This window comes from Panicum virgatum, chromosome 5K (genome assembly GCF_016808335.1).
Source record: "Panicum virgatum strain AP13 chromosome 5K, P.virgatum_v5, whole genome shotgun sequence".
NCBI classification, from domain to species: Eukaryota; Viridiplantae; Streptophyta; class Magnoliopsida; order Poales; family Poaceae; genus Panicum; species Panicum virgatum.
Window position 1 is genome coordinate 43,191,067 of NC_053140.1, and position 27,966 is coordinate 43,219,032.

Consider the following 27,966-nt stretch of genomic DNA (forward strand, 5'->3'; position numbering starts at 1 on the left):
TGTCGAAACATTCGATATGACGGTTTTTTTATGTTTACGGGGTTTATGGAGTGGGAAGTAAACAGGCCTAATGCATTATGAACAGCCTCAAGCACATGAATTTAACCCAATCTTACAGACCGCCAAGAACAAGAATAAAAAAAAGCAACTAGCAGTACCAGAGAAATTTAAACAAAGAGAGGAAGAAGGGGAAGGAAGGAAACACCACCACTGACAATCTATCTCAGGCAAAGATGGATTTGGTGGACATTGGCATTCTTGTCTCAGACTCACAACAGGTAGCCAAGAACGGCGGCGAGGCCAGCGACGCTCCAGCCGACGGCCCTGGCGCTGGCGGCGCCCGTGGGCTCAGCATCCTCGGAGCCGGCCGGCGACGAGGCGTCGGAGGAGCCGCCCTTCCTGGGCTTGCCCTCGGACGCGGTGGGCGCGGCGGCGGGGGCCTTGGCCCCGAAGAGCTCCATGGGCAGGAGCACCTTGTCGACGGAGTAGACGGCGAGCGGCTTGGCGTTGTAGAGCGCGTTGTTGATGCGGACGTCGACGACGCCGGAGGAGACGTTGACCTGGTTGTTGGTGTCGGAGGTGATGTTGAGCGTGTAGGGCCCGTCCCGGCCGGAGGCCTGGGTGCGGACGGGGTTGCTGGCGGTCTGGAAGGAGTCCATGCTGTAGAAGTTGGGCAGGACGTGGCCCTGCACCAGCGACACCTGCTGCTGCTGGGTGAGGGAGTTGAGCGTGCCGGGCTTGAGGTTGTTGAAGGCGTTGTCGGTGGGCGCGAACACCGTGTAGCCGCCGCCGCCGTTGTTGCCGAAGGAGCTGTTGAGCTGGCTGTTGAGCTGCGTGTCCTGCTGCGTCTCCTTCATCAGCCGGATGAAGGTCGTGTATTGCCCGCCCTTCTCCAGGATCGCCGTCACGTTGGGGGGCCCGCTCGGCGCCGCTGCGGGGCCCGGCGCCTGCGCCAGCGCCGCCGGAACCACCGCCGCCAGCGCCAGGAACGCCGCCGCCACGGCGATGCGCCGCCCCGCCATTGTGGGTGTGTGTGTGGGTGGGCTGGGCTACTGCGGAACGCACAGTAAGATCGACTAGCCGGCGAGCGTAGAGCAGCGTAGTGTGCTACCGGTAGAGAGAGGCTAGAGCGGTGGGGTTGGTTGTTATAGGGAGGCGGAGGCGGAGGCTGTGGCGGTGGCGGGAGGTGGGGCAGAGCGTCACGGCTGGAGCTGAGCTGGTGGTGGGGCGTACTGAGCGGTGGTTGCCCGGTGGTTACGACCGGCGGGGGGCGCGCGGAATATGCGAACATGCGCGCGCGCCGAGCGGATGAGACTACGGGAAGGAGAGGGCCCGGCCGGGGCCGAGGCTCGGGCCTGCGTGCGCGGCGAGCCGGCGCCCAGCGAGCCGGTGGAAGAGAAAGGATGGAACTCGTAGAAGAAGACGTGTTGTTACTGTCTGCGCCTGTCCGCGAGCTGCCCGGTGGTGAACGATCGATGATTAACGGTGGTGGCCAGTGGGGTTGATGATGTGAGGCCGACGCGTGAACGGCGGCGGCACACGGGACAAGGTTTGCCCCGCCGGGGTCGCGACCGGTGCTAATAATGCCGACGAGGACAGGGGGCGCATGGATGATGAAAACTATTTATGGACGTACCCTGCGTCGCCGCGTGCCTTGAGGCTGTGTACTACTAGATCAGACGCGCGACGCGCGCATGTGGCTCGGCGGCTGCGGTACGATCGCTCGCGAACAACCATCATGCTGGATGAAAAATCCCGCGCCTCATTTTTTTTAACAAAAAAACGCGCCTCGTGAGGATCGATCGTTGACACTTTGCACGCCACGGATCATAACGGTCATCATACCTTCTTTTTTTTTGGAAAAGCTAACGGTCATCAGACTTGACCAATTGTTTTTTATTTAAAGAGTCAGAGCAAGTACTGCACTCGATACGCGTAAAAAAAGTAACGGCGTGGGATCTCTCTTCCACGCCATCTCTGTTTTGTATCGCTTCGCTCCAGTTTCCGACGGCCCGACCCCGGATTTCCGACGACAGGATAAGCTGAACGTGCAGCTGCCAGCCAGACGAGAAGAACTTGCTCTCCACGAACCCCACTCCTCGTCGGTTCACCGGACATGTCTGCCTGTCCGTTGCGGAGCACGCTGCTCGTACGAAGATCGTTGCTGGTCCGATCGCGACGCAGCGCGCGTCGAGGCCTCCAACCTGACCCGGCCGCGGTCGATAAAACAACTTATCTCGCATGCTATCCAAGGAGCGGAGAATGATTGGCAGACAGCTGTTGAGCTGTTGTACGGAGGCTTTTTTTTAGTATCGTTTTGCAGTTCTCCAGTTGTAAGTTGGTAGCATCTTTTTTTTAATCAGGTACAGTGATGGGGAAACCGGTTGGCGGTTGGTGCCGACGGTGCAAACCTGCAAATTCCCGATTCAGAGGCGCGCGGGAGCGAGCCATCTCCACGGTCAGATTTGAGGACGGGGACTTGCAAACCACAGCCCGACCGGCCTTTCTAATTAGTGCGCTAAAGAAAGGAGGAGGAGGAGAAAGAGATGGTCCTGAACAAAGGTCAGCCATGGGGTTTTACGTTGATCCTGCGGTTACAACGTAACGATCAACCAGCCGCGAGGCGCACACGATTCTGACCCTGCGCGCGTTTACGTTACGACCGGCGGCCGAGCTGTCCGCCACTGATCAGAACGGTCAGGTGGACAGGATCCCGGCACCAGACGGGGTGCGGTAGTTGATCGGATAGCGATCTGTGTCTGTCAATCAGTCAGTCTGAGCCTCCGCTTTGCGGATTGATCGCTGGGTCCAGGCATGCGAAACAAAGCTGGCGGCGGCGTCGGATCGGATGCACATGTGACATGTCTGTCCTGTCCTTAAAATGCAGGTTCGTTAGGGCCTGTTTGCGGCCGGGCCGAGGTGTCAAACCGATGGCTGCTGCTGCTGCTGTTGGGACGCTGCTCTGATCTCTGAATTCTCGCACGAATTAGTAAAAGAGAAGCCGCTCGATTCGTCGTCACCACGAGCCCTTCGCTGCGTTGGAAGCCATCATCATGGGCACGCATGCACGCACGCACCCGCGACGCGATCGAGCCCCGCGGCGCAGCACGCCAGCCAGGGAGAACAATGATGCCGACGTTCGTGTCTGCGTGTCGTGTCCCGGCTTTTGCAGCTGGCGCCCATGCCTCTTCGTGCTCTGGCAAACGGGCAAGGTCTCGTGGACGGTGGACGACACGCGACACATGTTATTCGGTTGGCAACTTGGTCAATGTCAGGCTGTCAGCAGGCAGGCACAAAAAGATTTGGCTAGAACTGCGCAGGAAACGATCATGGGCCAGACCAGTCCCGTGGACAGATCATGGGCCTATTAGCAAGAACGAAAGGCCCACAACAAGCACAGAACAATTCCATGAATGTCGGCCCATTTTCCGAACAGAGTCGGGCCAGAAACCAATAACTACGACCCTGATAATTTACAAAATTGTCCTTTCCTTAAAAAAGGAGATACTAATTTACAAAAATTGCTCGTTTTTGTTTCAGGAAAAGAAATTTGGCCCTCGACCAGTGACCAAAACATGGCAAACACGAGAACTCTCCAAAGTCACATCTGAACAGAATACTATAGCAAAGAAATACGGTTATCCGTTTTTTATGAGAGACGATTCATTACCAATTACCATTCCGCTTCTTCAAAGGAATCACACTAATTCAGTCATCGCGTCATCGGCCATGTAAGCATCAATTCAGTCATGGATTCTATTCTTAATGATGATGCACTGGCACATCATTCCCCGCGGGCATATATTATAACATAAAAATGTGGAGTGCAATTATATATTGCTAAAATTCGCGAGGTAAATGTAAACCTCATGGTTTTGTCCCTATCGAAGAGCAAAGTTAAACGTGCTGGGGCTACAAAGTTGTAGGTTTTTAGAACCAAAAAATGGACTCCTCTTGAGTGGTCGGCGGAGATGACGATGTGCCGGAAGCTTTGGGTGGGGGAGAGATCAGATTAGACCTGGTTTACGCATGCCTGTATTCGCGGATTTACGGGCACCCGAGTGCGTAGCTGAAGCAAAGACGACGCGCGTAACTCAACAGCACTTAGCGTAACCTTGCTTTGCCGCCTTTTTGTTACGTTCAGGTGTGCATATACATGTATATTACGCGGGAAATTGCCTTATCTCTACTACGCGAGAACCGTAGCTAACGAGACAAAAATTTCAGAAAATTTGAAACCGTACTGTCGCAGACGCAGCGCACCCAGCTCACACTTGAAAAGAGGCAGCAGCATCATCCACTGCCCTCCATATTAATCCCACTGCTACGCGGGCCCAGAAATCGTGGGCCCCACTTGTCGGTGACGGCACCTCGTCCCTGGCAGTGGCACCTGCAGACCTGCTCCCCTCCCCTGTTTACCACCCCCGCAAATCCTCCTCTCCGGCACCCACCCCGTTGGGAAGGAAACGCACCCTAAACCCCCGTCGAGGTCGAGTCGTCGTCGCCGTCTCGGCGCGAGGCGCGTGATGCCTCCGTCGAAGCCCAAGCGGCGGCGCGGCGGCGCCTCCTCGCGCGGCCGGAAGAAGCAGAAGCACCTCGACGCGATCCGCGACGTCGCGCCACCGCCACCTCCCCCGGCGCCCCTGGGAGGCGGCGCCGACGACGATTCCGACGCCGATGGCATCCGCCGCAGCACGCGGGTGCGCCGCGCGCCGGTCGTCCTCGACACGTCGCCGCTCCCTTCGCCCCGCCGCAAGAGGCCTCGCCGCGGCGGGAGCTCGCGGAGGGGGAGCCGGGGCAGGGCGCGGGACCAGGCTGATGTCGGGGGGATGGAGGATGAGGAGGACGACGACGAGGGTAGCGTGGCGTGGCGCTCGCGGCTGAGGGATAGGGTTAAGGGGAAGGCCAAGCTGGAGGGGCGGGCAAGGAGCCTGTGGTTCGAAGATGAAGAGTACGGGGAGGAGGAGGAGGAGGAGGAGGAGGAGGAGGAGGAGGAGGCGGCCAGGATGCTGGTGGTGGACGTTCGCGAGAGGGCTGAGGACGACGAGGTGAGCGAGGAGAGTGGAGATTTGCAGCCGCAAGGGAGGGAACTGACGGATAGAGAGATCAATTTAACAATCGATTTGAATGTAGAAACACACGAGGCCGTGGAGGGTGTCAATGTAGTAGAAAAGGAAGAGGGACAAAAAGGAGTAGAGAAGGTTGGGGAGGAAGTGTCAGCAGAACAAGAGGAAGAGGAGGAAGAACCAACGGTAGGTGCTACAAATGATCTAGAAGAAGGCAAGGGAGAGGAAATGACTGAAGAGTTGGAATTGCCTGTATTGGGAGGAAACGGTAGCGATGAGTTACCTTGTGATGAGAGCAATGAGGAGGCTAGGGCCAGCAATTCAGGCGGAACTGAGCAGCTTGTCATGCAAAATGAACAGATTGCAGAAGAGAGCAACCTTCCTGCTGAGCAGCAGATGCAACTGGACCCATCTGGTCCTGCTGAGCAAGAGGAAGAGGTACATCAGGATGAACAGATGGGTCATGTCCCAGATGTGATACCGGCTAAGGATGGACCAAACGAGAGGATGAGGAAATCTCCCATTTCAGATGAAAAACGGGGGGCTAAGGTGGTCAAAGAAGGGAGGAGGTGTGGGCTCTGTGGTGGAGGGACTGATGGTAGACCACCTAAGATTGCATTGCATGATTCTGTTGACAGTGAGAATGAAGCCTACGAGGGGGCTTTGCCTTCAGAAGAGCCCAACTATGATATGTGGGATGGATTTGGTGATGATCCCGGATGGCTTGGGAGGTTGTTGGGTCCAATTCATGACCGTTTTGGCATTGCACGTGTCTGGGTTCATCAGAACTGTGCTGTTTGGAGTCCTGAGGTCTGTATGTGCAGTATACACTCAAACTTCTCTTGTATTATTACATTATGTTGCTCCATTATTGTTGTAGTTTGGTACTGTTCAAACACTCTTGTTTGTCATAAATTTCTCAAAAAGTAAGCTGCACTTTGCTGTTAAGATCAATTTTGCTTGATCTAGGTTACTGCTTACTGAATTCAAACAGAATGTGTTGCAAGATGAATAAGTTAAATACTTTACTGCATTCCACGTTAGCGATATCAATGCAGGATACTGGGCGTTTGAGAATCCATTCTTTTCCTCCAAATTTCAGGTTTACTTTGCTGGTTTGGGGTGTCTAAGAAATGTAAGAGCCGCGCTTTGCCGTGGAAGGCTTCTGAAATGCTGTCGATGTGGCAGACCTGGAGCGACTATCGGGTGTCGCGTTGACCGTTGTCCGAAAACCTACCATTTGGTAATTGGATGGTTCTCAAAACACATCCCTCCGTTCAAAAATACAATACACCTTTTGCTTTTGAAAAGTCAGACTTTGTAAATTGCGACCAACAATTAGTCACATTCTATGCATGTTTATAGTGTATAAAAGATATACAATTAGATTCATATTTCAAAATGCTTTCACAATCTTTTGAAAAAAAATGCTTTCACACTATGTTGGTTTTTATAGCTATTAAGGTCTATCATTGAAATCTGAGTCAAAATAAAATACGCTTTGTATTCTTGAGCGGAGGGAGTACTTCATCATTCTATTATTGCCCTGTATTTGCCTAGTATTTAACATTTTTTTTCCATGTGTAGCCTTGTAGTCGAGCAGAAGCCTGTATATTCGATCACCGGAAGTTTCTTATAGCTTGCAACGATCATCGTCATCTCTTCCAACCCCAAGGAGATAAGTATGTTGAACTGCTCAGAAAACTGAAGATAAAAAAGTTGAAGGCAGATATCAGAAAGCTGTCACAAGATGCATGGAGAAAGGACAGAGAGGCTGAGGAAAAATGGTTGGAGAACTGTGGGGAAGATGAAGAGTTCTTGAAACGTGAGGGCAAAAGGCTAAACAGAGACCTTTTGCGGATTGCACCTGTTTATATAGGAGGCTCCTCTGAAAATGAAAATTCATATCGTGGTTGGGAATCTGTTGCTGGGCTCAGTGATGTTATTCAGAGCATGAAAGAGATGGTGATACTACCTCTTCTCTATCCTGAGTTCTTTAGCTCTTTAGGTCTTGCACCTCCGAGAGGTGTTCTGCTGCATGGCCACCCTGGTACTGGTAAAACACTTGTTGTGAGGGCACTAATAGGGGCATGTTCTCAAGGTAACAGAAGGATTGCTTATTTTGCTCGAAAAGGTGCTGATTGTTTGGGTAAATATGTTGGTGACGCTGAGCGACAGTTAAGATTTCTATTTCAGGTAGCTGAGCGATGTCAACCTTCTATCATATTTTTTGATGAGATAGATGGTTTAGCACCCTGTAGATCCAGACAACAAGACCAGACACACAATTCAGTTGTGGCAACTTTGCTTTCATTGCTTGATGGTTTGAAATCAAGAGGCTCGGTTATAGTGATTGGGGCTACAAATCGCCCTGATGCTATTGATCCTGCTCTTAGGAGACCAGGAAGGTTTGATCGTGAGTTATACTTTCCACTTCCAACCTTTGAGGATAGATCTGCTATTCTGTCACTGCATACAAGAAACTGGCCAAGTCCTGTTTCAGGTGCATTCCTGTCACTTATTGCTAGCCAAACTGTTGGATATGCTGGTGCTGATCTGCAGGCAATCTGCACACAAGCTGCAATAAATGCTTTGAAAAGAACTTGCCCGTTACATGAGATTTTGCGGTCTGCCGAAAAAGGAGTTGAGCATGGGCGAGTTCCTTTACCATCAGTTCTCGTGGAGGAAAGAGATTGGTTAGCTGCTCTGGCAGCTGCTCCCCCACCCTGTTCACAAAGAGAAGCAGGGATTGCTGCAAATGATCTAGTTTCCTCACCTCTAGATTCCTGTCTTGTACCAAGTCTTCTTAAACCATTGGTACACCTGCTTATTTCTCTGTATTTGGATGAACGTGTATGGTTACCTTTGTCCCTTCTTAAGGCATCTGGCTCTATTAAAGAAGTTGTGTTCTCATCCATGGAAAAGAATAGTGTACCCCGCACTTTCTGGTCTACTTATCTTAATTCTTTGATTCAACAAAAAGATATTGCAAATAGAATTAAAACAATCTTGTCAAGCTGTGGCCTAGTATCTGCACTAGGAAGTCATGATTCAATGTTGCCAAGCCATGTTGAAACACAGGACAATTTTTGCGGCAGCAGATTGAATTCCACTGGTTCTCATATGAAAGGAGGGTTACCACATAAGTTATCAGGGTTTCGAGTTTTAGTTGCTGGAGCACCCAAATCAGGCCAGCAACACCTAATTCGTTGCCTACTTCATGGTTTTATGGGCCAGATTGTAATACACAAGCTTGATCTCGCAACTATGGTGCAGGAGGGAAATGGTGATATTCTTAGTGGACTGACACAAATTCTTTGTAAGTTCCAGTTTCCTTTAATTTCATTTACTTTTGAAATGTTCACTGACAGAACAACACTTGGTTCTTAATTTGCATTTTTCTTGCAAAGCTGGTGATATTATTTTTCACCTGTACGTGTTGTTTGTTTACTTTATACTGTCTACGCATGTCATTCTATCTGATGAAGTGACGACTGGTGCATATGTATGCTCAAAAGTAATCTTAATAGAGGAGCCAACTACAATTCTATTCTAGCTTTAACTTAGATAAAGCTGGACATGCATTTTTTTTATTATTGTAAAAACTGCTTACTCAAAACATAAAATTTGATGAAGTTGAGATACACGTGTTTGGTTACTCGAGCTTCATTTTGTTTTTCTTTGAGAGTCTGCTGCAAACTACTCCCTCCGTTCCAAGTTATAGGATGTTTTGGCTTTTCTAGATATATAGTTTTTATTATGTATCTAGACATAGTGCATATCTAGGTGCATAGCAAAATCTGTGTACCTAGAAAAGCCAAAACGGCCTATAATTTGAAAAGGAGGGAGGAGTTAATTACCTTTTTCGATGCGGTTGGGTTTACTAACTGTGTATCTCATTTATGAACTTTAACAAAAATTCACATAGTTCACAAATTCTAATTTCGTTATTGATTTAATTGAAGGATGACCTATATCTGTTCCTGCACCCTAGGCCTACAACGGTGCTGGTACATGTGACCACATATGTTTCTAGAAACTAAAAACGCTATCTTGAAGTAATTTGGACGATTTCGGGGCGTTTGGGCATTAAGAGGACCTATCCGTACAAGAGGACTGGGAAGGATGCACCTCTGGTGCCTGACATTGTTGTCGTTGCCTTCGTTGGGCGGCAGTACCGGCGACGCCATCGGGAGCGGCAGCAGCAAGGTGGCTAGCCGGGACTTTAGGTGTGCTGTTACCGGGAGAGGATTTAGGAATGGGTTGTTAGCAGTTTGGATATGTTTTTTAGCATCTTGTTAGTTAGTTAGCTACCCTGATCGGGACCTCATCTATAAAGGTCACCGCCTAGCCTGTACGAGGAGTCGAGGATTTTCATCGAAGGAATAAACTCTCTCTGTTTGGGGTGCGAGTTGTCTTCGATGGTGGCGAGGAACCTGTCCTCGGCTGCCGGCGACAACAGCTCGCCGCCGCGTTACATGCTGCGTTCCGCCTCTCAAGCTCACCTCTTCCTACGTTCTCCTCATAGACCTCGACACCTTATCAGACATTGACATACTTACTTTAGTAGAAGACACTTGCAATTTTGACCACACTGTGTGAGACCCAACAAGTCAACAACCATTGTATGACTGTTGATATAACGATGATGCATTGGTTTAAATTCATAAAACATACCAACAAATTGGACTGAGGCCATTTCTATTGCTATGAGCTTGGAAAATCATGCTATTTCATGTTCCTCTTTCAATTGATGACAAAATATCTATGACACATATGCTCTAGAGATCAGCACCACACAAATTATGATTCTTTATGGATTGATTGAAGGCCAACCTATTGTTCACCATTCCTTATAATTGATTAGAAATAAACTCTGTATATTATTGTGTTACAATTCATTTATTTTCTCTGGATATGGGTATGTATTGATATCTTTTGCATTTCCTTTTCTTTTATTGATCAGTAAAATGCCTAAATCTTGGAAGGTGCATCATCTACATGCCTAGAATTGATTTATGGGCAGTTGATAAGGTCCATGGCCAGATAGAAGATACTATGCTCAATATGGATACAAGTGATTTAGCATCCTCAACCACCAATCACACAAGGAAATGTTCTGAAATTTGGAATGCGTTGGTTGAGCAGATGGATTCATTGTTAGCCTCTGTATCAATAAGTGTTCTGGTAAGGCTTATATAAACTATCCACACCACATGCTTCTTCGTTGCTTTTTGTGCATGGACCAGGAGTCTTCCTTTTCTGTAAAATGTTACGAAGGAACCGTCCATGGTGAACTGATGGCAAAAATACTGAGATTTTAGGTTCTGAACATGTTGATAATTGTCAGTAACATTTGTTGAATATTGTTGCTGCAATTTTTTTCTCATACAATATATGAATATAATGACCTAATCTGTACTTTGTTCTTTTTGAGATGCATATAATAACTACCTCAAGAGCTGAAAATGTTCTTCTATCTTTCAAAAGTAATGATCTGCTCCAAGATTCCATCATCTTGTTTTTGGGCAAATCCTGGTACCGATTGGCCATTGCAATACTGATTATCATGTGCTTACTAATTGGTTTCTTGTGGATACTTGTAATGCCAATTTTTCTCTTTGTAGATTTTCATTTTTAATTAAATTTGTTGTTTCTCAGCTATATGACAGCATTGGTATCTAAATTCTTTCAAAGTAGCACTGACTGTCTGAATCCATTTAAATTTTATACTGTTACTGACCAAGTTTATAGCTAAGCTAACAGTCTTGGAACCCATTCAGAGGTACTATGTGGGTATTTCAATCAGTATGGATTGAACTTAGCAGCTTGTCTAATCATGCTTTTAGACATTACAAAAGGCAATCTCAGGTCCTGTTTGGAATGCAGGAATTTCACAGAAACTTTGAGAATTTCATAGGATACAGTTCAATCACCCCATGTTCCGAACAGGATTTCAGCGGACATGCAGCATAGTGGTGGACTGAGGACAAATTTGATAATGTGATCTGTTCTGTGCAGTTGAATGAAATCTAGTTAGCTAAGAAAATTTTTATTGATAGAGTAAACTATTTCTGTTATTTGCCATAAAAAAGAAGTTACCAATATGTGAACATATGCAAAAGCAGTAAAATAAACTGTGGCGTTGAAGAACCTGCCATGGAAAATTAAGGGACTGTTTGGCTTATTTTATGAGCCTTACAAAAAATGGGTAATGGCCAAATCGCAGGCCTTACCAAAATGGAGTCAAAAGAATGGTTGGATTGCAACCAGGGGTGGAGCTGCCTTATGTTATTGGGGTCATCCAACCCCTATGAAATTTTGTAAATCATGTAGAAATGTACTGTTTATAAGCTATGCTGACCCCATTGAGTAATGGAGCAGACCCCGGTGGTGATTCTGCCTGGCTTCGCCCCTGATTGCAACCATACCAAAGCTTTCAAAACCTTGGGTATAACCTGTGGGGCTTACATGCTGTTTTTTTAGGGTAAAACTACAGTGGAGTAATGTCTTTTTGTATGGATTTAATTGCAAAAAATAAAAGGGTTCGTCGCATTTTGGATAAATGCTTTATGAAATAATCTGATTTGTACTCTGTTAATCCAAAACATTCTGAATTGCATGCAATCAATGGGCTACTGCCACCTAAGCTTTGGCAGCTTGTGTTCACCTGCATTTCCCAGAGCGATGTGCTTTGACATGCCTAATGCTGGTTGCAATCCAAAAGCTAGTCATTTTTTTTAGGTAATACCAAAGTATGGTAAGGTTTATGTAGGTGGTGAACCAAACAACCCCTAAGATCGAATGAAATCGAGAGTTGAGTTGCGAGTAGGTTAGAACTCAAGTGTTGTTATGTTCACACAACAGCATACTATTAGCAGCAATGCTGATGCGCGTAAATGTGAGTTTAATATACAGTGCTGTTGTGCAAAGGATACTGAGCCAGTTGATTCAGTTTTTGTGGAAATTTTTTTGTCCCATGTGAATGATGGTTATTGCTATTGGCCATTGTCCCTAATTCTCTGAGAATTAAGATTGTGTGGTAATATTTTAAGCCTAATTTACTTTATTAGTTTATGCACAGCATTGGATGGTAAGCTAACATTCTGTTTTGTAGTGCGCTAGTGACATGAGATTTCAAGATCTTCCTAGTGGAGTAAGAGGTTTCTTCAGCACACATGTTGTGGATCGATGCTTTGCTTCTTCTCAACACACAATTCCAAGATTTTCTGTGAACATTGACAGCCGCTCTAGTTGGGATGAGATGATTGATTCATGTGCTTTTCGGTTATCTCATGACTTGATTCAACATCATGTTCAATTTTTGCATGACAAATCGCATAAGAATAATTGCCATGAACAGAAAGAAGTCTTTACTTCCATGGAAATCAGTGTACAAGGTGAATCTAAATCCAGTGAGAGTGAGCAACCCTTGTGTGGAGTTGCTGATAGGGAGAATCCAACTCAGCTGGCTGCAAGCAGAGCTCAACAAGAGCCACCACCAAATCATGTGAAAGATAGCGTCGAGAATGTTCAGAAACTTTTCGACGACACAGTTCAAAGATATCCTTCTAGTAGGATGGTAAAAGGCAACGAGTCACTTGCTATTGGTGCTTTTGGAATTCAGATACTGCAGCACCCACAGTTCTCTAAACTTTGTTGGGTTACCTCGAAGCTGCGAGAAGGACCCTGCACTGATATAAATGGACCATGGAAAGGCTGGCCATTTAATTCCTGTTTATTGCATACCAGTGCCTCACCTGACAAGTCAGTAAACGGAGGAAACAATGTTGTTGTTAAGGGCAAGGAAAAGACTCTCTATGTGAGAGGGCTTGTTGCTGTTGGCCTATTAGCTTATAGAGGTGTCTACGAGTCTGTTATTGAAGTCTGTGCTGAGGTGAGAAAGGTATTGGAACTGTTAGTTGGACAGATCCGAACTAAACTTTTGGAAAAGAGAAATCAGTTTCGGTATTTCCATATTCTGTCTCAAGTAGCTTATCTGGATGATATCGTGAACAGCTGGGCTTACACCTTTCAAAGGTAAGCGAGATCTTTATGTTTTGTTTATATTGATTGTCACTTCTGTTTTAGTTCTTACAGTCAGCAAAAAATTGTTGGCGCCTGGCGCCAGCATGCTGCTGATGTAGAACATCGGAAAGTTGAGCTAACATTTTTTTTATTTGCTTCTATATACAGATTACATGTTGGTAGCAGGACAGGAACATCAGGTACAAAGAGTTCATGCTCCAAAGAACATCAAAGCTCCATTCATGCTGCAGAAACCAATGTACAAGTTGCTCCTACTGGCAACTCTGCTGAGTTTGAAGACATACCAGCCCAACACATACAGGACCGTGTAGTTGTTCCTGGTCCTAATGAGATGCAAGACAATCCAGTTCAGTGTACTGCAGAGCAAGTTGGAATCCATACTAATGTCTGTGACCTTGATGATGATCATGTGACATCTATATCCAGCAAGGATGCAGTGGAACACAATCTTATTCATTCAGCTTCACCAGAGGTGCATAGGCATAACCTTACACATGCGGATACATCAGCAAATGATGGAGAATGCAGTGGAGCAAACAATGATGGGAAAGTGTCCGATTTAACTTATGATGAAGAGAACCACGTACCACATATTCAAAGATCTGGAAACCACACAGAATCTGTTGAATACTTAAATGACCTGCAGAAGGCAGAAAATTCTGTTGGATCCTCTGCAAATGCTGACAGTACAGAAATATCAAGGAAGGTTGTTTCTTCCGAAGCTTGTGGTGATGATAATGAGTTGAAGGAGAATAATCCTCTGAAAGATGTGGTATCAAGTCAATTGATTGATGGTCAACTGGAATATGACATGAGTAATCTTTCAGTCCCAAAATCTTCATGTCTCTACAAATGTTGCTCTCCATGCTTCCGTGCAGTTTATAAGATGGTTCATGGTACTCTATCAAATTCTCTAAGGCCTAATCTGCATTGCCTAACAGTTGATGATACGCATGACATTCTGTCATCATGGTGCATGAATCTATTAGCTACTGTTAGAAAATGTTACAGCTCTCAAGATGAGGTCAGCTGTGAAGAAAACTTTGAAACAAAAACCTTTTTAGAGCATTGTGATTGTAAGAGTGATCTTCGTCATCTTTCAAGGGAGTGCACATGCCACTTGGAAAGCAATGAGGATACTGAAACTGCAAATACTGATTGCCTATCAGGACAAAGTTTAAGTTTTTTCTTTAAGGATGGTGTGTGGATGCCATCGAATGTCACTGCAGAAACAAAACTTCATTGCAGCTTCAAGAGATTCTGCATTTGCTCGATACTAGGAACAATTTCTATGCTCAGTCAATTCTCCAGTTGATGAGATTGTCTGAGGGAGATAAAAAAGTACGGAGTTCTTCAATGCTTTAGGTGCCACAGTTCTGATTTTTCCCTGAGTTGTCTGTCTCCAGTTTTGCACATGTCACAAGATCATCTGGATGTCTTCTGTTGGTTTATGTTGTCACCCTTGATGCAACATACGAGCTTGCTCTTGTTGCAAATGAATTGCCTCTACCTGCTATGGTCAGTAGCGGAATGATGACTGTTGTATTTGCTTTGCAACCTGGATATATGAAGAGAAGCTAAGCTATTCATCTTCAGTTTTTTCAGTGAAGTTACTCTGTTGTAGAGCATGGACTGCTGGAATCTGTATGGTTAGCTGATGATTGATGCCTTGTTAGTTGTTACTTCTAATTATATGATGCATTACAGCTAAGTCATCGAGTTGAAACAAGGTTGAATCTTATAGAGCATTTTAAGCTGTACAATAATACTTGTGACCGGTATGCTTTCTATTGAGCAACTAACATCCAGCATGATGAATCTTTGTAGTTATGAACACACTGTTTTAGATGAATGAGGTTGAATTACATTTTGCAGCTGCTTCTAGGAATGTAAACAAGTTTATAGATGCTATTGTCAATGAAACAAATTTCTAATTGGTGTTTGTTGCAAAAATGGTATTGATGTGACCCTTACAGATTTACCCCTAATCTTTTCTTTTTTAGAAACTTATAAGACAGCTTTAGATGTAAGCAGTACAGTTATTATAGATGTTTAAATGTTTCGCATGCTGCTGAATAATTCATATATTATTTGTTTCACTATATATATATTCCCTATGTCCCAAATTATTGGTCGTTTTAGCTTTTCTAGGTGCATAATTTTTGTTATGCATCTAGATATATGTTATGTCTAGATTCATAGCAAAATCTATGTATCTAGAAAAGCCAAAACGACTAATAATTTGGGACGGAGGGAGTAGCTATGTATTTGCACTACCAAACAAAGCAGTGTTTGCTAGGTTGAGCCCACTAGAAATCTAAAATAGCACTAGGCAGGGAGTAGCTATATATTTGCACTACAAAACAAAGCAGTGTTTGCTAGGATGAGCCCACTAGAAATCTAAAATAGCACTAGGCAAGCAGTCGCTGCTAGCAGCTATCCTGTGTGTGCATGTAAATGTGTCCATGTGCATGCTAGTGTCCTGGTACATGGTCATTAGTTTGCAGATTTCCTGCTGCTAGTTAGTGAGAATAGTAACCAATCAAAGTAGTAACAGCTGTTCTTCTTAGCTGATTGATTCAGGCCAGTGTAGTGTTCGGCTGTGTACAAAAGCAAGGAAAGCAGAAAAGGCAGCAAGCAATTGCATCGCCAAAGTACTGTGTACGTGCGTGCCTTGTGTGAGTGTGTTCTTGGGAGACCTGTTGGGGCTTCGGGCCTTTCAGTCGGGCTACGCCTAGAACCTAGGCGCCCCTAGGTGTGTCTAGGCAGTTGTACCCGGGAAATCTACTGATCGTGTGTGCAGGTGGCAGCTGAGCTGTCGCAGAAGGGGGAGCGGCCGCCGGCGAGCTAGGGGAGAGGGGAGGGAAGGAGGTGGAGTGGCCGCCTGCGAGCTAGGGGAGAGGGAGGGGGTGGAGCGGCCGCCGGGGAGGGGTGGGAGGTGAGGGGAGCGGCGGCTTGGGTGGTGGAGCTTTAGGGTTCGGGGTTACCGGGGCCTGGAGGGCTTCAATGGCCTCTGGCTATAGAACGGAGGACGGGCGGCAGCGATCGGCCGGGCAGCACCCCTGGTGGGCGGTGGCCAACAGCGGGGGCGAGAAGGCGGCGGTGGTGGATGGGCGGCACGGCGGCGAGAGTGGTTAGCGGCGGCGGCAGTGGAGGCGCTGGAGGCGCCGCCGGAGGCGGGGGAGGTGGGGGGTGCTCGGCTGCTGCGATTGAATCGATTCCAATCGCACGCAGTGAGGAATAGACGTGAGCATTGTACCTTGTCCGTGCAGCTATATTAATGCATACTAAATAGAGAGAAAATCTGATATCTTAAATAAAGAAATTGACAATACCATGAATCCATGAGTTCCAATGTTCCATGATCATACTTCATCTTCCTCCATCTCAGATTTTTGCCATTTTGGCACATGGCCCAAGTCCTAAACCGCTCTACTTTCGAAGAATACCTAGCCACAACGCCTATGTATTAGGTGAGACGGTGCTGTGTTGTCTTTTGAAACAGAATTAAGAGGCTTAGTGTTAGGCCAAGTGGTAAACTATTTGCACCTACTGGGTTTCTGGTACAGCCATAGCCATGCTGAAAACTAATTAGATCAAGGTAGGCCATCGTTTACAGGTACCGCAGTATTTTTTTTTTCTGTTAGAGTAGGGCTATGTCAGGATCTGACCAGATAATCGAAATGAAATGAAACGAAACGGAGATAAACAAACTAGAAAACAAGGATAATAGCAGATAATCAGAGGTCTACTTCTATTTCAAGAAAGAAAATAGATCGAGTTCATCAACGGCTAACAACAGAAATAAAACGATCCGCTCAGCTTGCCGCCAATACACCCTGGGGACACCCTCTTTATTTCTGTCTTCTTCCCAGATGTGATCTTGACATGCTAGCAGTGGCAGATGCAGATATTTTACCAGGTGGAATGTTCTTTGTTAGCCATTGTTTATTGCGCTTTTAACCGGAGCTAAGCATAAAACCACAACATTTACAGCATCACTAGCTAGGGAGCCTCATCGCTTTGTGTCAGGACTATAAGAACATTGTTGTTATAAGAAGAGTGCTCCAACTGCAAGTACGTTTTGTTATAAGAAGAGTGCTCCAATTGCAGGTACGTTTTTGGCTCCCCATTCAGTGCTTTTTTAATATGAAGAAAACATCTTTTAGTTGAGTTCTTTTGATTATTTTCTTACACAGGTTTCAAATATCCTAGACAAACATTCTATTCAAAAGAGATTCTAGTATTCTTGCTTCTGTTTCATTTGGTTACAGGTCATAAAACATATGCAGGGTGATTATCTTCATCATCGTACACCATGAGGTCTTTTACAATTTGATCCATTGTTGGCCTCTTGCCTCTTTCTTCAAGACACGAAACAGCTATTTGCACCATCACTGTTGCTTGCTCATGGTTGAAATGCCCCTTGAGTCTAGCATCAACTATATCCAGGTCACCCCCCCTAGCGAGCATCTGTTTGAGTTCCTGAAGAAACTGCATGAAGTCCATCTCTATACCATCTATTATTATCCCACTAGAAACCCTCTTCCCAGTCACAATCTCCAGAAGCACAACTCCATAGCTGTAAACATCGACCTTTGCATTGATTGGCAAATTTAGTGCCCATTCTGGTGCCATGTAGCCCATTGTGCCTCTCATATGAGTGAAACTGAAGCTAGGATTGTCTCTCTTTGAAAGCTTGGACAATCCAAAGTCTGCTATCTTTGCTTCAAAATCTCGGGTGAGTAGTATGTTTTCTGGTTTTACATCACAGTGGACAACCCATTCCAGACATTCATGGTGAAGGTAAGCAAGGCCTCTGGCTGCTCCCAAGGCAATCTTGAATCTTTGGCTCCATGATAGCAATGTTTCAGTGCGCCTGTCACTAAAAAGGTACTTGTCCAAGGACTCGTTCTCCACATACTCATACACTAATAACCTGTGTTTGCCCTCTGAGCAAAATCCCCACATCCTGACTAAATTGATATGATTGATCCTCCCAATTAAAGTCACTTCTGCCCAAAATTCCTCTTCCCCGTGTCTAACGTCTGTAAGCTTCTTTATTGCCACTACTTTCTTGTCTCCAAGTATTCCTCTGAAAACTGTACCACTGCCACCTTTTCCTAGCTCTTCTTTAAATTTACCTGTTGCTTCCACCAACTCACGGTATGTGAATCTCCTGAATTGGCTTGTTACCATTTTGTAACCTTCCTCCATTGACTTGGGTATGCTGTGCATTTTGAAAAGAAAGTACCATCCTGTCATGATGAAAAGCAGCTCAACTGCCCCTAATATAGCAGCAAAGATGTAGAAGTATAACCAATTTATGTTATCAGAATTTTTCATGTATAATACTAGCATAACTTTGGCATTCTTTGGGCTGCAGGTAAGACTGGAATGTCTGGAGGCTGAAGATGTTGAAGTGACTTTCTTAGGAAGTTTGATGTAATTGTCTCCGGGAAAATATGGATAAACCTGGCCATTGTAGAGTCGATCTTTAGTGTAACATAGACCCCCTCCAGCTTTGTATGTGAAAGATAAGCACAAGCAGCTGTCCAAGCATATCTGCTTGCATTCTTCAAATGAGATCGACTTGTTTGAAGTCAGATCAAAACCATAAAAGTCACCGTGGGCAATCTTGATGAACGTAAAATCTTCTCGTGGTTGTCCACAGTTGACGCTGAAGGTTGGACTGCATCCTTTATCCCAGTTCTTTGGATCCGTCATCTCATATCCCGGAGGACAGTTGCATCTGAAACCCTGTGAGTACTCACATATTCCATTTTTTCCACATAACCCATGCACATAGCACATCTGCAGTAAAGCCTCCCCTGTGACAGTCCAGTTGCCATTTACTGCATTCAAACTGTACATTCTGAGATTGCCATCATTGTCCATGGTGATCCTTCTCTTGATTCCGGATCCGGAATCTGAAGCTGTCATCTTGAACCCGTCGCTTGACCGGAATACGCCTTCGCTGTCCAGAACTGCAATCTTGCTGCTGTTGAATCTAGTCCTGCCATTTTGCAGTGCATTGTAGTCCGGACTTGGCCAGTATATGCTCGTGATCTCTGGTCCATTGTACAGGAGCCGCAGTACGTTGTCATTGTCAAAATAGAGGTTATGATAACCAGATGGAGAGACTAACTTCGTTTCTCTGGTCAAATTCTGTGAAGGAAGCAAGGTGTCAGTGGGCGAATCGAAGCTCTGCCATACTACCTGATCAGTGGAGGCCCTGATGACAAGATTGCCGCTGTTGAGGAGAGCCACTGTGGTGCGCTTTCCCCATTTTGTCTTGCTCTCCCACACCGTGGAGCCGTTGACATCGGTAAGGAGCAGGTTCCCTTCACGGTTGAAGGAGATCTTTGATCCATGGCCGTTTACCGGAGAGCCACGGTTCGCCGTCCATACAACAGTCCTGTCGGTGGTGTTGGTGAACCAGATGGAGAAGTAGTAGGCGTTAGTGCCTTCTCCAGACGAGTAGAAGCCGCAGGAGAAGGTCGTGTCTAGAGAGACGAGGAAGATTTCCCCGTGATCTACTCGCAGGGATGTGCCTGAGCCCCTGGCCTGCCATGGGGATGCACGGGAGCACAGCGGAACTGAAAGGAATGAGAGAAAGATTGATGAGAGGAACAAGTGCTTATTGGTTGCCATACTAATCTGGTTGGAGTGAGGACGGGAAGAAATAGATCCAGCTCTCCTGTGTAGCCCGTGTGGTGGCTCCGCTCCTTCAATCATTCCTGCCTCTTTCGAGTGGAAGGACGGCACCAAAGGTGAGTTCGTCGGGCAGAGCACTTATTGGCCATCTACACTATACAGATCTCGTCTTGTGATCTTGACTGTTTTTAATTGCTGGGGTCATGACTTAGCGAGTAACCTTTCTTTTATTTTTGCCGTAAAAAAGACCCTCCTTTTTATCTTTCCTCTGCAGTCCGGACACTCGGACACTACGAATAACTTTATGTAGAAAATCCCACTGAATCTTACTTTTACCCTCTTTGGACTAGGAAAGGAATTTTCTTTCCGCCTAAACTTTAATGCGGCTTTCCTCAGTGGTGGTCTCACGTCACGGCTCACGACCTCAGGAATATTTGTTGTCCCGTTCGTCGATAAGAGGGAAAGGTTTACTGGAAAATGACTGACCTATCTCTATCACTGTCCTAGTTGAATGAAGTAGTGAAGTTTGTTTCTATGGAGGACGATTGTTAAATTTGTTAGAAATAACTCTAAGCCTTGAACGATTTGTTTCTTCATTGATCTTTATGGGGGATCTCCCCACGGTCACCGGATAACAATGTTTACTGTTGTAGTTTAGCCTGTATACCACCAAGGCCGTATGTTCCCATCTGATCATCTGATCGACCTGCTCATGGTTGGTCTCGTACCTTTAATCCTACTAACGTACCATTGGATACCTGCAAGTGGGAACAAAGTGCCAAACGACAACTCGAGTGATCTGCGCGTACACGATTTTATTTTCGTTGCGACGTTGTCCGCATATTTATATCGACCGAGAACTAGGCGAATCTGATCTGCCACATCTTTCAGATCTAGCCTGATTGTTTTTTTTTCTTTTGAAGGGAACGATCTAGCCTGATTGATTGGGTGCAAACTGAATTTGCACTCCGTGGACATTGTTCGGTGCTCTTAAATTCTGTGGCCGTATAATTGTAGTCTCATGTTCTCACATCTCAAGATATTCCAAGTCACTGTAATTTTTCTTTATACAAGGAAATATTCTAAGCCACCACAATTTCCTTTATATTTGGACTAGACCAGGCCTTGTTGATTTTGAAGATTTGGTTGCATGTACCTTCCCATCTGTGTGTGTGGTGGTGGTAGACTTTTTTTTTTTGAGGGGGAGGTGGTAGACTGGTAGCATTATGCCTCGTGTGGGTACTTTTTTTTTTCCTGAGTGGATCGTGCGGGTACATTTTGGATGTGTCGAAATGAAGGGACACCAAATGGGGTCACAAGCCGGCCCAGTTGCTACCAACCTCGCCATTCAATGGCAGCCCAAAACTCCATTGTCATCCGGCCGTGGCCTTCCCCTGCCCCGACGCGCCGCCGCTCCTCCGCCGTCCCCCGTCTGCGCCCTCTCACCAGCCCGCTGCATCTGCAATGAGGGTAAGCCCTCTCGTCATCTCCATCTTCCTTGCCGCATGCGGCTGCTGCTGGCACTGCGCTCACTTGCTGTTGATACCCATCGGCCTCGCCGGTTCCTGTTCCGGCCAGCGCTGGCGGGGTGCGCGCCTGGAGAAATTGCTCATTTCTGGATTAGAGCTATGGCACGTTAGCTTAAGGTCCATTCCAAACAAAATAGCCCCCCGCGCTTGATCAACATAGAGCATTTGGCAGCTAGTGCTGCGTGCTGCCCAGTTGTTTAGTGTTGTGTTCAGCGCGTGTGGATGCCCCAATCCAACCCGCCGGTGTTGTTTTTCTTTTCTTTTTGTTGCCTGGTTATGGCCTTCTAGGGACATAACCTTATATTTCTCTGCTATATCAATAGAAACACACTCATTTAGTGTTGTTCGTTCGAAAAGAAGGCCAACCATGTAAAATGTGCGGTGGCGGTTTTGTGGCGTTAGGGTTTGGCTCTGTTTCAATCAATACCTTATTCACTCCCGATTCTGGAGAAAATAGAATCAAGTTATGCATGTTTACAGAATTCATGCGACATAATAGGTGTCGATAGAATGGTAGTACCTGCTGGACACCTCAATTTTCTTCGGTTTGATATAAAAGATAGGCAATCACTTATTGTGCGTTTTCATGGAACCAGAGTTGAATCAATTATCATGCTAGGTGAAGGGGCAGTAATACTTTTATGAAGGGTTTAGTTCCATGTTAATCAGTAGTTAACATTCTTATGTCCTGGTTCAGAACATTGTAAAACAAATTCTGGTGTAGCATGGTGGGGTCAATGCCACAAGATTCACCATCAGAGCAGCTTGTGCAAGGAAGGTGGCGGCTCCATTTTACTGCTGAAAAGAGGCTGTTTCCAATAAATTGTGTGGATGCTTCCTCAGGCAACAAAATAGTTCCTTGTATGTCTTTGTGTACAATGATATCCTAGGAGTATATTTGCCTATTGATGGAATGGATAAGACTTATAAGTCTTTGTGAATATGATGTGCTGAAACTTGTGATGGTGAAATTGTTTAGGGAGATGAAATTCTCGGGCTGTGCTCCTCCCCTCTTCTTTATCTAATTAGCAAATGTAATTGAGATAAAGGAACTGCAGCTGCTGGATTCTAGTAATATTGACATTATTGCATTCAAAGATCACAATCTCCACATTTTATAGTACATCCATTCAATCAGAGCTTTTTATCTTGTCTCATTGTTCCTATAATAACATGATCAAAGGTGCACATGGCATGAAACTTGTTATGTCTTCAGCTTGTCTGGCATCTGCTGCAAGTCAATATGAATAAGCAGGATGGTAGTCATCTTCATCATCACAAGACATGAGCACCTTGACAATTTCATCCATTGTCGGCCTCTTGCTTCTTTCTTCTAGGCATGAAAAGGCTATTTTCACCATTGCAATCGCCTGCTCTGTATCAAAATGGCCATTCAACCTATCATCAACAATGTCACTAACATTCCCGGAAGACAGAATATGTTTAGCCTCCTGGACAAACTCCAGGAAATCTATCTGTCTTTCCTCTAACAGTATGCCACTTGAAACCCTGATTCCAGTCACAATCTCCAGAAGTACGACCCCATAGCTGTAAACATCAACCTTTGCATTGATTGGCAAATTGAGTGCCCATTCTGGTGCCATGTACCCCATTGTGCCTCTCATATGGGTAAAATTGAAGCTAGTGCCATCTCGCTTCGCAAGCTTGGCCAGTCCAAAGTCTGCTATCTTGGCATCGAAGTCTCGTGTTAGGAGTATGTTTTCTGGCTTCACATCACAGTGAACAACCCACTCAAGGCATTCATGATGAAGATAAGCAAGGCCTCTTGCAGTGCCCAGGGCAATTCTGTACCTTTGGCTCCAACCAAACAGGCTTTCCGTACTTCTCTCACCAAAGAGGTACTTATCCAGTGACTCATTCTCCACATACTCGTACACTAATAGCCTGTTTGGCCCTTCTGAGCAAAATCCCCACATTCTGACTAAATTTATGTGATTGATTCTTCCAATAAGGGTCACTTCTGCCCAGAATTCCTCCTCTCCCTGGTGAACATCTGTAAGCTTCTTTACTGCCACTATTTTCTTATCTTCAAGCACACCTCTGTAGACGATTCCTGCTCCTCCTCTCCCAAGCTCTTCTTTGAACTTTCCAGTTGCTTCGCTTAGTTCTCGGTATGTAAACCGCCTGAATTGGTTTGTAATCATCTTGTACCCATCCTCCATTGATTTGGGTATGTTATGCTTCTTGAAGAAAAGGTACCAGCCCGTCACAATAACAAGCAACTCTAGAGCTCCCAGTATTGCAGCAAAGACATAGAAGTATGTCCAGTTTATGTTGTCCTTCTTTGTTCCATACATACTTGCTGATCCTCGCTTGACCTCAGAGCCCGGTGGTCCACAGGTGAGGCTTTCCTTTTTAGAGATTGGGGATAAAGAACTATTCGAATTTTTTGGTACTTTCATATAGTTGTCTCCAGGAAAATACATGTAGACCTGACCATTGTAAAGTAAATCTTTAGTGTAACACCAACCATCTCCAGCCTTGTATGTGAAAGATAAGCAGGTACTGATGTTCAAGCAAATGTTCCTGCATGCTTCAAATGAGATGGATTTATTTGAGGACAGATCAAAGCCATAGTAGTCGGCATGAGGTTGCTTGACAAATGTAAAATCCTCAGGTGATTGGTTTTTATCAGTCAAGAACATTGGTTGGCATCCTTGGTTCCAATTTGTTGGATCAACCATCTCATAATCTGGAGGGCATCTACACTGGAGACCACGGGAGTAGTCACAGAGCCCATTCTTTCCGCATAGCCCGTGCACATAGCACATCTGTGTTACAGCCTGTCCTGTGACGTTCCATTTCCCTGTTGATGCATTCAAACTGTACATTCTGAAATTGCCATCGTAATCGATTGTGATCCTTCTCTTGATTCCTGGACCTGAATCTGAAGCCTCTATCTTAAACCCATCACTTGACACAAAATTACCCATGTCATCTAGAACTGCTGTCCTGGTGCTGTTGAACCTACTGCGGCCATTTTTTTCAGCGTTGTAATCCGGACTTGGCCAGTAGATGCTTGTGATCTCTGGGCCGTCATACAACATCCGCAGGATGTTGTCGTTGTCGAAATAGAGGTGATGGTAACCAGAGACTAACCTTGTGCCCTTTGTCAGGTTCTGCCCCGGGAGCAAGGTGTCCGTTGGCGAATGGAAGCTCTGCCACACGATATTGTTGCTGGAGTCGTTGATCACAAGGTTGCCGTTGTTGAGGAGGACTACTGTTGTGTGCTTGCCTGACGATGTCCTGCTCTCCCACACCGTGGAACCATTGGTTTCTGTGAGTATCAGGTTGCCGTCGTGGTTCAGCGATATCCTGGAGCCATATTTGTTCACGGGAGAGTAGCCACTCGCCGCGAAATAGGGGTTTGCCGTCCAGACGACAGTTCTATTGGTGGTGCTTGTGGTGTACCAGATGGAGAAGGTGAGAGCATTTGTGCCAAGCTCGTGGAAGCCGCAAGAGAAGGTGCGGTCCGGTGAGATGAGGAAGACCTCGTTGTGGTCCTCTCCTCTGATGTGCGAGCCGGTGGTCATGGTCTGCCATGGCGATGCACCAGAGCAAATCTTGGAGAGCAATGGAATAAGGAGGAGATAGAGCAGTGCAGTCATTCTTCTTCTCAGGGAGCTCTTTTGGCTGTGGAGGCGTAGGAAGGTAGAGCAATGGTGATAAGGTGGGTTGGTAGCTAGACGATGACACGCATATAAACCTAAATTTGTTTATCAGAGTGAAAGCTAAATGTTTGATGACGTAATAGCAGATGCGTAGATCAGATCTCGGCCATGTCACGTGTTTAATATTCGATCGGCTTATCGTGGCCAACAAGGATGCTGCCATTGCCCGTGACCCTAAAGTAGCTTTTTTTTTAATTGATGCTATGTTGATCATGTGACTCTAAGTCGTAGACTAGCATTGAAGCAATTTTTCCTCGGTTGGTATCGAGCATCTTGGAAATCCCCGGTGTAAACATGCGCGCGAGCGGCGTCGTGCGCAAACCACATGTATCGTCTCTGCTTGTTAAAGCTGCATCTTTGTTTGATTCTTTGTTAACAAAAGTTAAAAGGCAATTTTGAACTTTCTTATTTTCCCCAGGAATTTCAAAACCCACGGTAACGTTCGTCAAGATGTTCATCTGGAAGCCGTGTCAAAGTGTAGTTTGGGTGCCTTACTGTTACTCTGGGAAAAAGAATCGTAGCTGAAAGATATCTTTGCGACTTGGCCAGAAGCCCAGAATAGCTACTAGTTTGACGGAACGACTTGTAGCATCTCAATTTACTGTTCCTTCAGTTACGTTTTACTATAATCTCGTTTGGATCCAAATGCTAATAGGTGAAAATCCAAACGGGAGTGCTAATAGGGTGGGCTAAACTATAACCAAGAATCCAAGACTTAAAAATTTTAGTATTTGCTTGGATGCTAATATGTGCTAAAGTTTAGCATTTATTTAGGCTATCCAAATATACTGGGAGCTCTAGAGGTGCTTGTTATTGTGACGGGAGTTGCTTGATGACACCTTGCTGCCTTTTCGGCCACTCACCAAAGCAACAATGTTAGTATCTGGTTACTACTACTACAGCCACGAAAGGTCGGGCGGTCGAGTTGGCTAGCCCGGCCCGGTAGCATCGCGCCCCAACATGTCCTGAGTTCGACTCTCATCGTAAGCGAATTTCCGACTATTGGGGTAAAAAACCCACTCGCTGTGCTCGCCGTGAAGCTTGGCTGTGGCAGAACCGCCAAAATTAATTCAGTTAAAGTGCTCTAACTATTATCTACATACACTTCAATGGAGTAATCTGACAGTCTGTCAAGTAAAATCCCGATAACACCACTGTATTTCGAATCGAAACAACATACCTCACTCGAAAGTGAGCCCAGATATTACAATAACCAAAATTTTACAAACTTCAAAGTAAATGTTATTATAAACTAAGTTTGAGAATTCAAATGGAGTACCTTAGAAATTTGAAAGTAGATAAGTTCTTCAGAGTTTTAAAGACAATGGAAAAGAAAACGATAACTAGCGTCGATATATGGCATCATGAAGAAGGCCGTACATGACGTCAATCTCACCAAGTATTCCCAATGTTACTTGAAAACAATATTACAAGTAAGACTGAGTATACTAATACTCAGCAAGGCTGACCCGTCTTAAGGGTATATAACATCCCTTTAACTAGACATGAAAGATTTGTGAAGGCTCTGGAGTTTATTTGCTGAAAAGCAATAAAGAGTAGGTCCTTAATTTCAAGTTTTCGCTTTCAAGTTCTAGTTTCATTAACCATTCTAGATTTGCACCTATCTATACAAGTATGGTATAGAAATTAATTGCATTCAACAAGATTGAGTATCATCTTTGTTTCACTTCTTACTCTATGTGACAAAGAGATTAAGCAGACTCATTATCCGTGAGAGGCGGAACAGTTCGAACCGAAATTCCAATCCTTGCAAGGTAAAACCTAACGCACACACTTGGAGCACTGGTTAGTCACTCTCAAGCAACCGTTTGCTTCTCATTTCGGTTCATAGATCAGGACCACTCTCCTCGAGTACAGCGAACAGTCCACATCCTATACCCGTAGTCGTTGCGTAACATATAATAAATTTTCGTCATAAATTAACTTCCTATCTCTAAGAGAGAGTGGGGTAAAGTCCATTTGCCGGGCCGATCAGTTACTAGGCTTGCCGCGTACCATATTTACGGCATATGGCTAGTACTTTCAAACACTTAATCAACACTACCACACACTGCGGCCTTATCAAGTTTATCAACATAGACGGATTACCACCATGAAACTTGTATCCCAATCCGTCCATGGTCCTTGTAGTGATTGCAGAAAGTAAACAATCAACTCCTATAAGCTCGCGAGTGACAGGCAATCACTCGATTTTTACCGGTCCTATTAGCATGGCAGCTAATTGAACTCTGTTTCTAGTATTCAAACAATAGGTACCTAGAATTATGCATCTAAGGTTTTCATTCAACTCCAACAACTTAAATGCACAAATAAAAGTTACTAAAAGTGGCATAATTTAAAATAATAGGATTATGCACCGGGGCTTGCCTTTAGAAGAGTATATAAAGTTAGTACGTTGTAGTTCTTCCGAGGCGAAGTTCGAGACTTCAGTTAATTCCGCAACGTTGGTTGGACTTCACATAGTTCGCTTTCAGATTTCGGGTTCACGTTCAGGTCTTCGTTATCTTCCGTAGTGTTGACTTGGACTTCAGAAATATCCCTATCTGGTTCCTGGAAATTGGAATAGTTCGTACTTTCTGTCGACTAGCGATATCGTTTCTATATGCAATGTAGTACTCGAAATTAGTGAAGTGCTTAAGTATAGCTTTCCTTCACTAAAGAGTTGTTATCCAATAAAGTAAACATTTAAAATTAAACTTAAAAGTGTTACTTTACTGAGCAATCATTTATAGAGTAAAAAGGAACACAAGGAATTACATAAAATAATAGGACTAGCTACACTAAGTAGCATGGTTTGAAAACAAAGAAAAGCAAGGGTAGTTCTATTTAGGAACATGGGGTGGGTTGAATTCAAATTTAGAATTTGAATTCAAAAGAATTTCAATAACTAGGGTACCAACTCAAAGTGAAAAAGGAATGGCCATGTATATGAATCAATCCAAACATGGAGCT

General features: G+C 45.3%; 4 protein-coding genes across 4 annotated transcripts; 1 reads left to right on the plus strand and 3 right to left on the minus strand.

The window, feature by feature from the left end:
- Positions 1 to 51: 51 nt before the first annotated feature.
- On the minus strand, positions 52 to 1,207 carry LOC120707555 (fasciclin-like arabinogalactan protein 11). The gene has a single exon (XM_039992473.1). It carries the CDS (start codon positions 1,020 to 1,022, stop codon positions 270 to 272), a length of 753 nt encoding a protein of 250 aa, XP_039848407.1. The 5' UTR covers positions 1,023 to 1,207; the 3' UTR covers positions 52 to 269.
- Positions 1,208 to 4,348: 3,141 nt separating this feature from the next.
- On the plus strand, positions 4,349 to 15,049 carry LOC120707556. The gene is made up of 6 exons (XM_039992474.1): positions 4,349 to 5,876; positions 6,169 to 6,309; positions 6,654 to 8,385; positions 10,033 to 10,253; positions 12,184 to 13,106; positions 13,263 to 15,049. Exons 1-6 carry the CDS (start codon positions 4,527 to 4,529, stop codon positions 14,428 to 14,430), a joined length of 5,535 nt encoding a protein of 1,844 aa, XP_039848408.1. The 5' UTR covers positions 4,349 to 4,526; the 3' UTR covers positions 14,431 to 15,049.
- A 2,229-nt stretch (positions 15,050 to 17,278) lies between these two features.
- Positions 17,279 to 19,996, minus strand: LOC120707558 (putative receptor protein kinase ZmPK1). The gene has a single exon (XM_039992476.1). The coding sequence runs from the start codon at positions 19,851 to 19,853 to the stop codon at positions 17,391 to 17,393; it is 2,463 nt and encodes an 820-aa protein (XP_039848410.1). The 5' UTR covers positions 19,854 to 19,996; the 3' UTR covers positions 17,279 to 17,390.
- A 2,371-nt stretch (positions 19,997 to 22,367) lies between these two features.
- Positions 22,368 to 25,100, minus strand: LOC120707557 (putative receptor protein kinase ZmPK1). Its single transcript, XM_039992475.1, has one exon. It carries the CDS (start codon positions 24,928 to 24,930, stop codon positions 22,540 to 22,542), a length of 2,391 nt encoding a protein of 796 aa, XP_039848409.1. The 5' UTR covers positions 24,931 to 25,100; the 3' UTR covers positions 22,368 to 22,539.
- Between the last annotated feature and the right edge of the window lie 2,866 nt (positions 25,101 to 27,966).

Coding starts and splice junctions, on each gene's coding strand:
- LOC120707557 (XM_039992475.1), bottom strand. CDS start 24,930: ATGACTGCACTGCTCTATCTCCTCCTTATTCCATTGCTCTCCAAGATT.
- LOC120707556 (XM_039992474.1), top strand. CDS start 4,527: ATGCCTCCGTCGAAGCCCAAGCGGCGGCGCGGCGGCGCCTCCTCGCGC. Junction 5,877..6,168: donor GTGCTGTTTGGAGTCCTGAG/GTCTGTATGTGC, acceptor TCCAAATTTCAG/GTTTACTTTGCTGGTTTGGG. Junction 10,254..12,183: donor CTGTATCAATAAGTGTTCTG/GTAAGGCTTATA, acceptor TCTGTTTTGTAG/TGCGCTAGTGACATGAGATT.
- LOC120707558 (XM_039992476.1), bottom strand. CDS start 19,853: ATGATTGAAGGAGCGGAGCCACCACACGGGCTACACAGGAGAGCTGGA.
- LOC120707555 (XM_039992473.1), bottom strand. CDS start 1,022: ATGGCGGGGCGGCGCATCGCCGTGGCGGCGGCGTTCCTGGCGCTGGCG.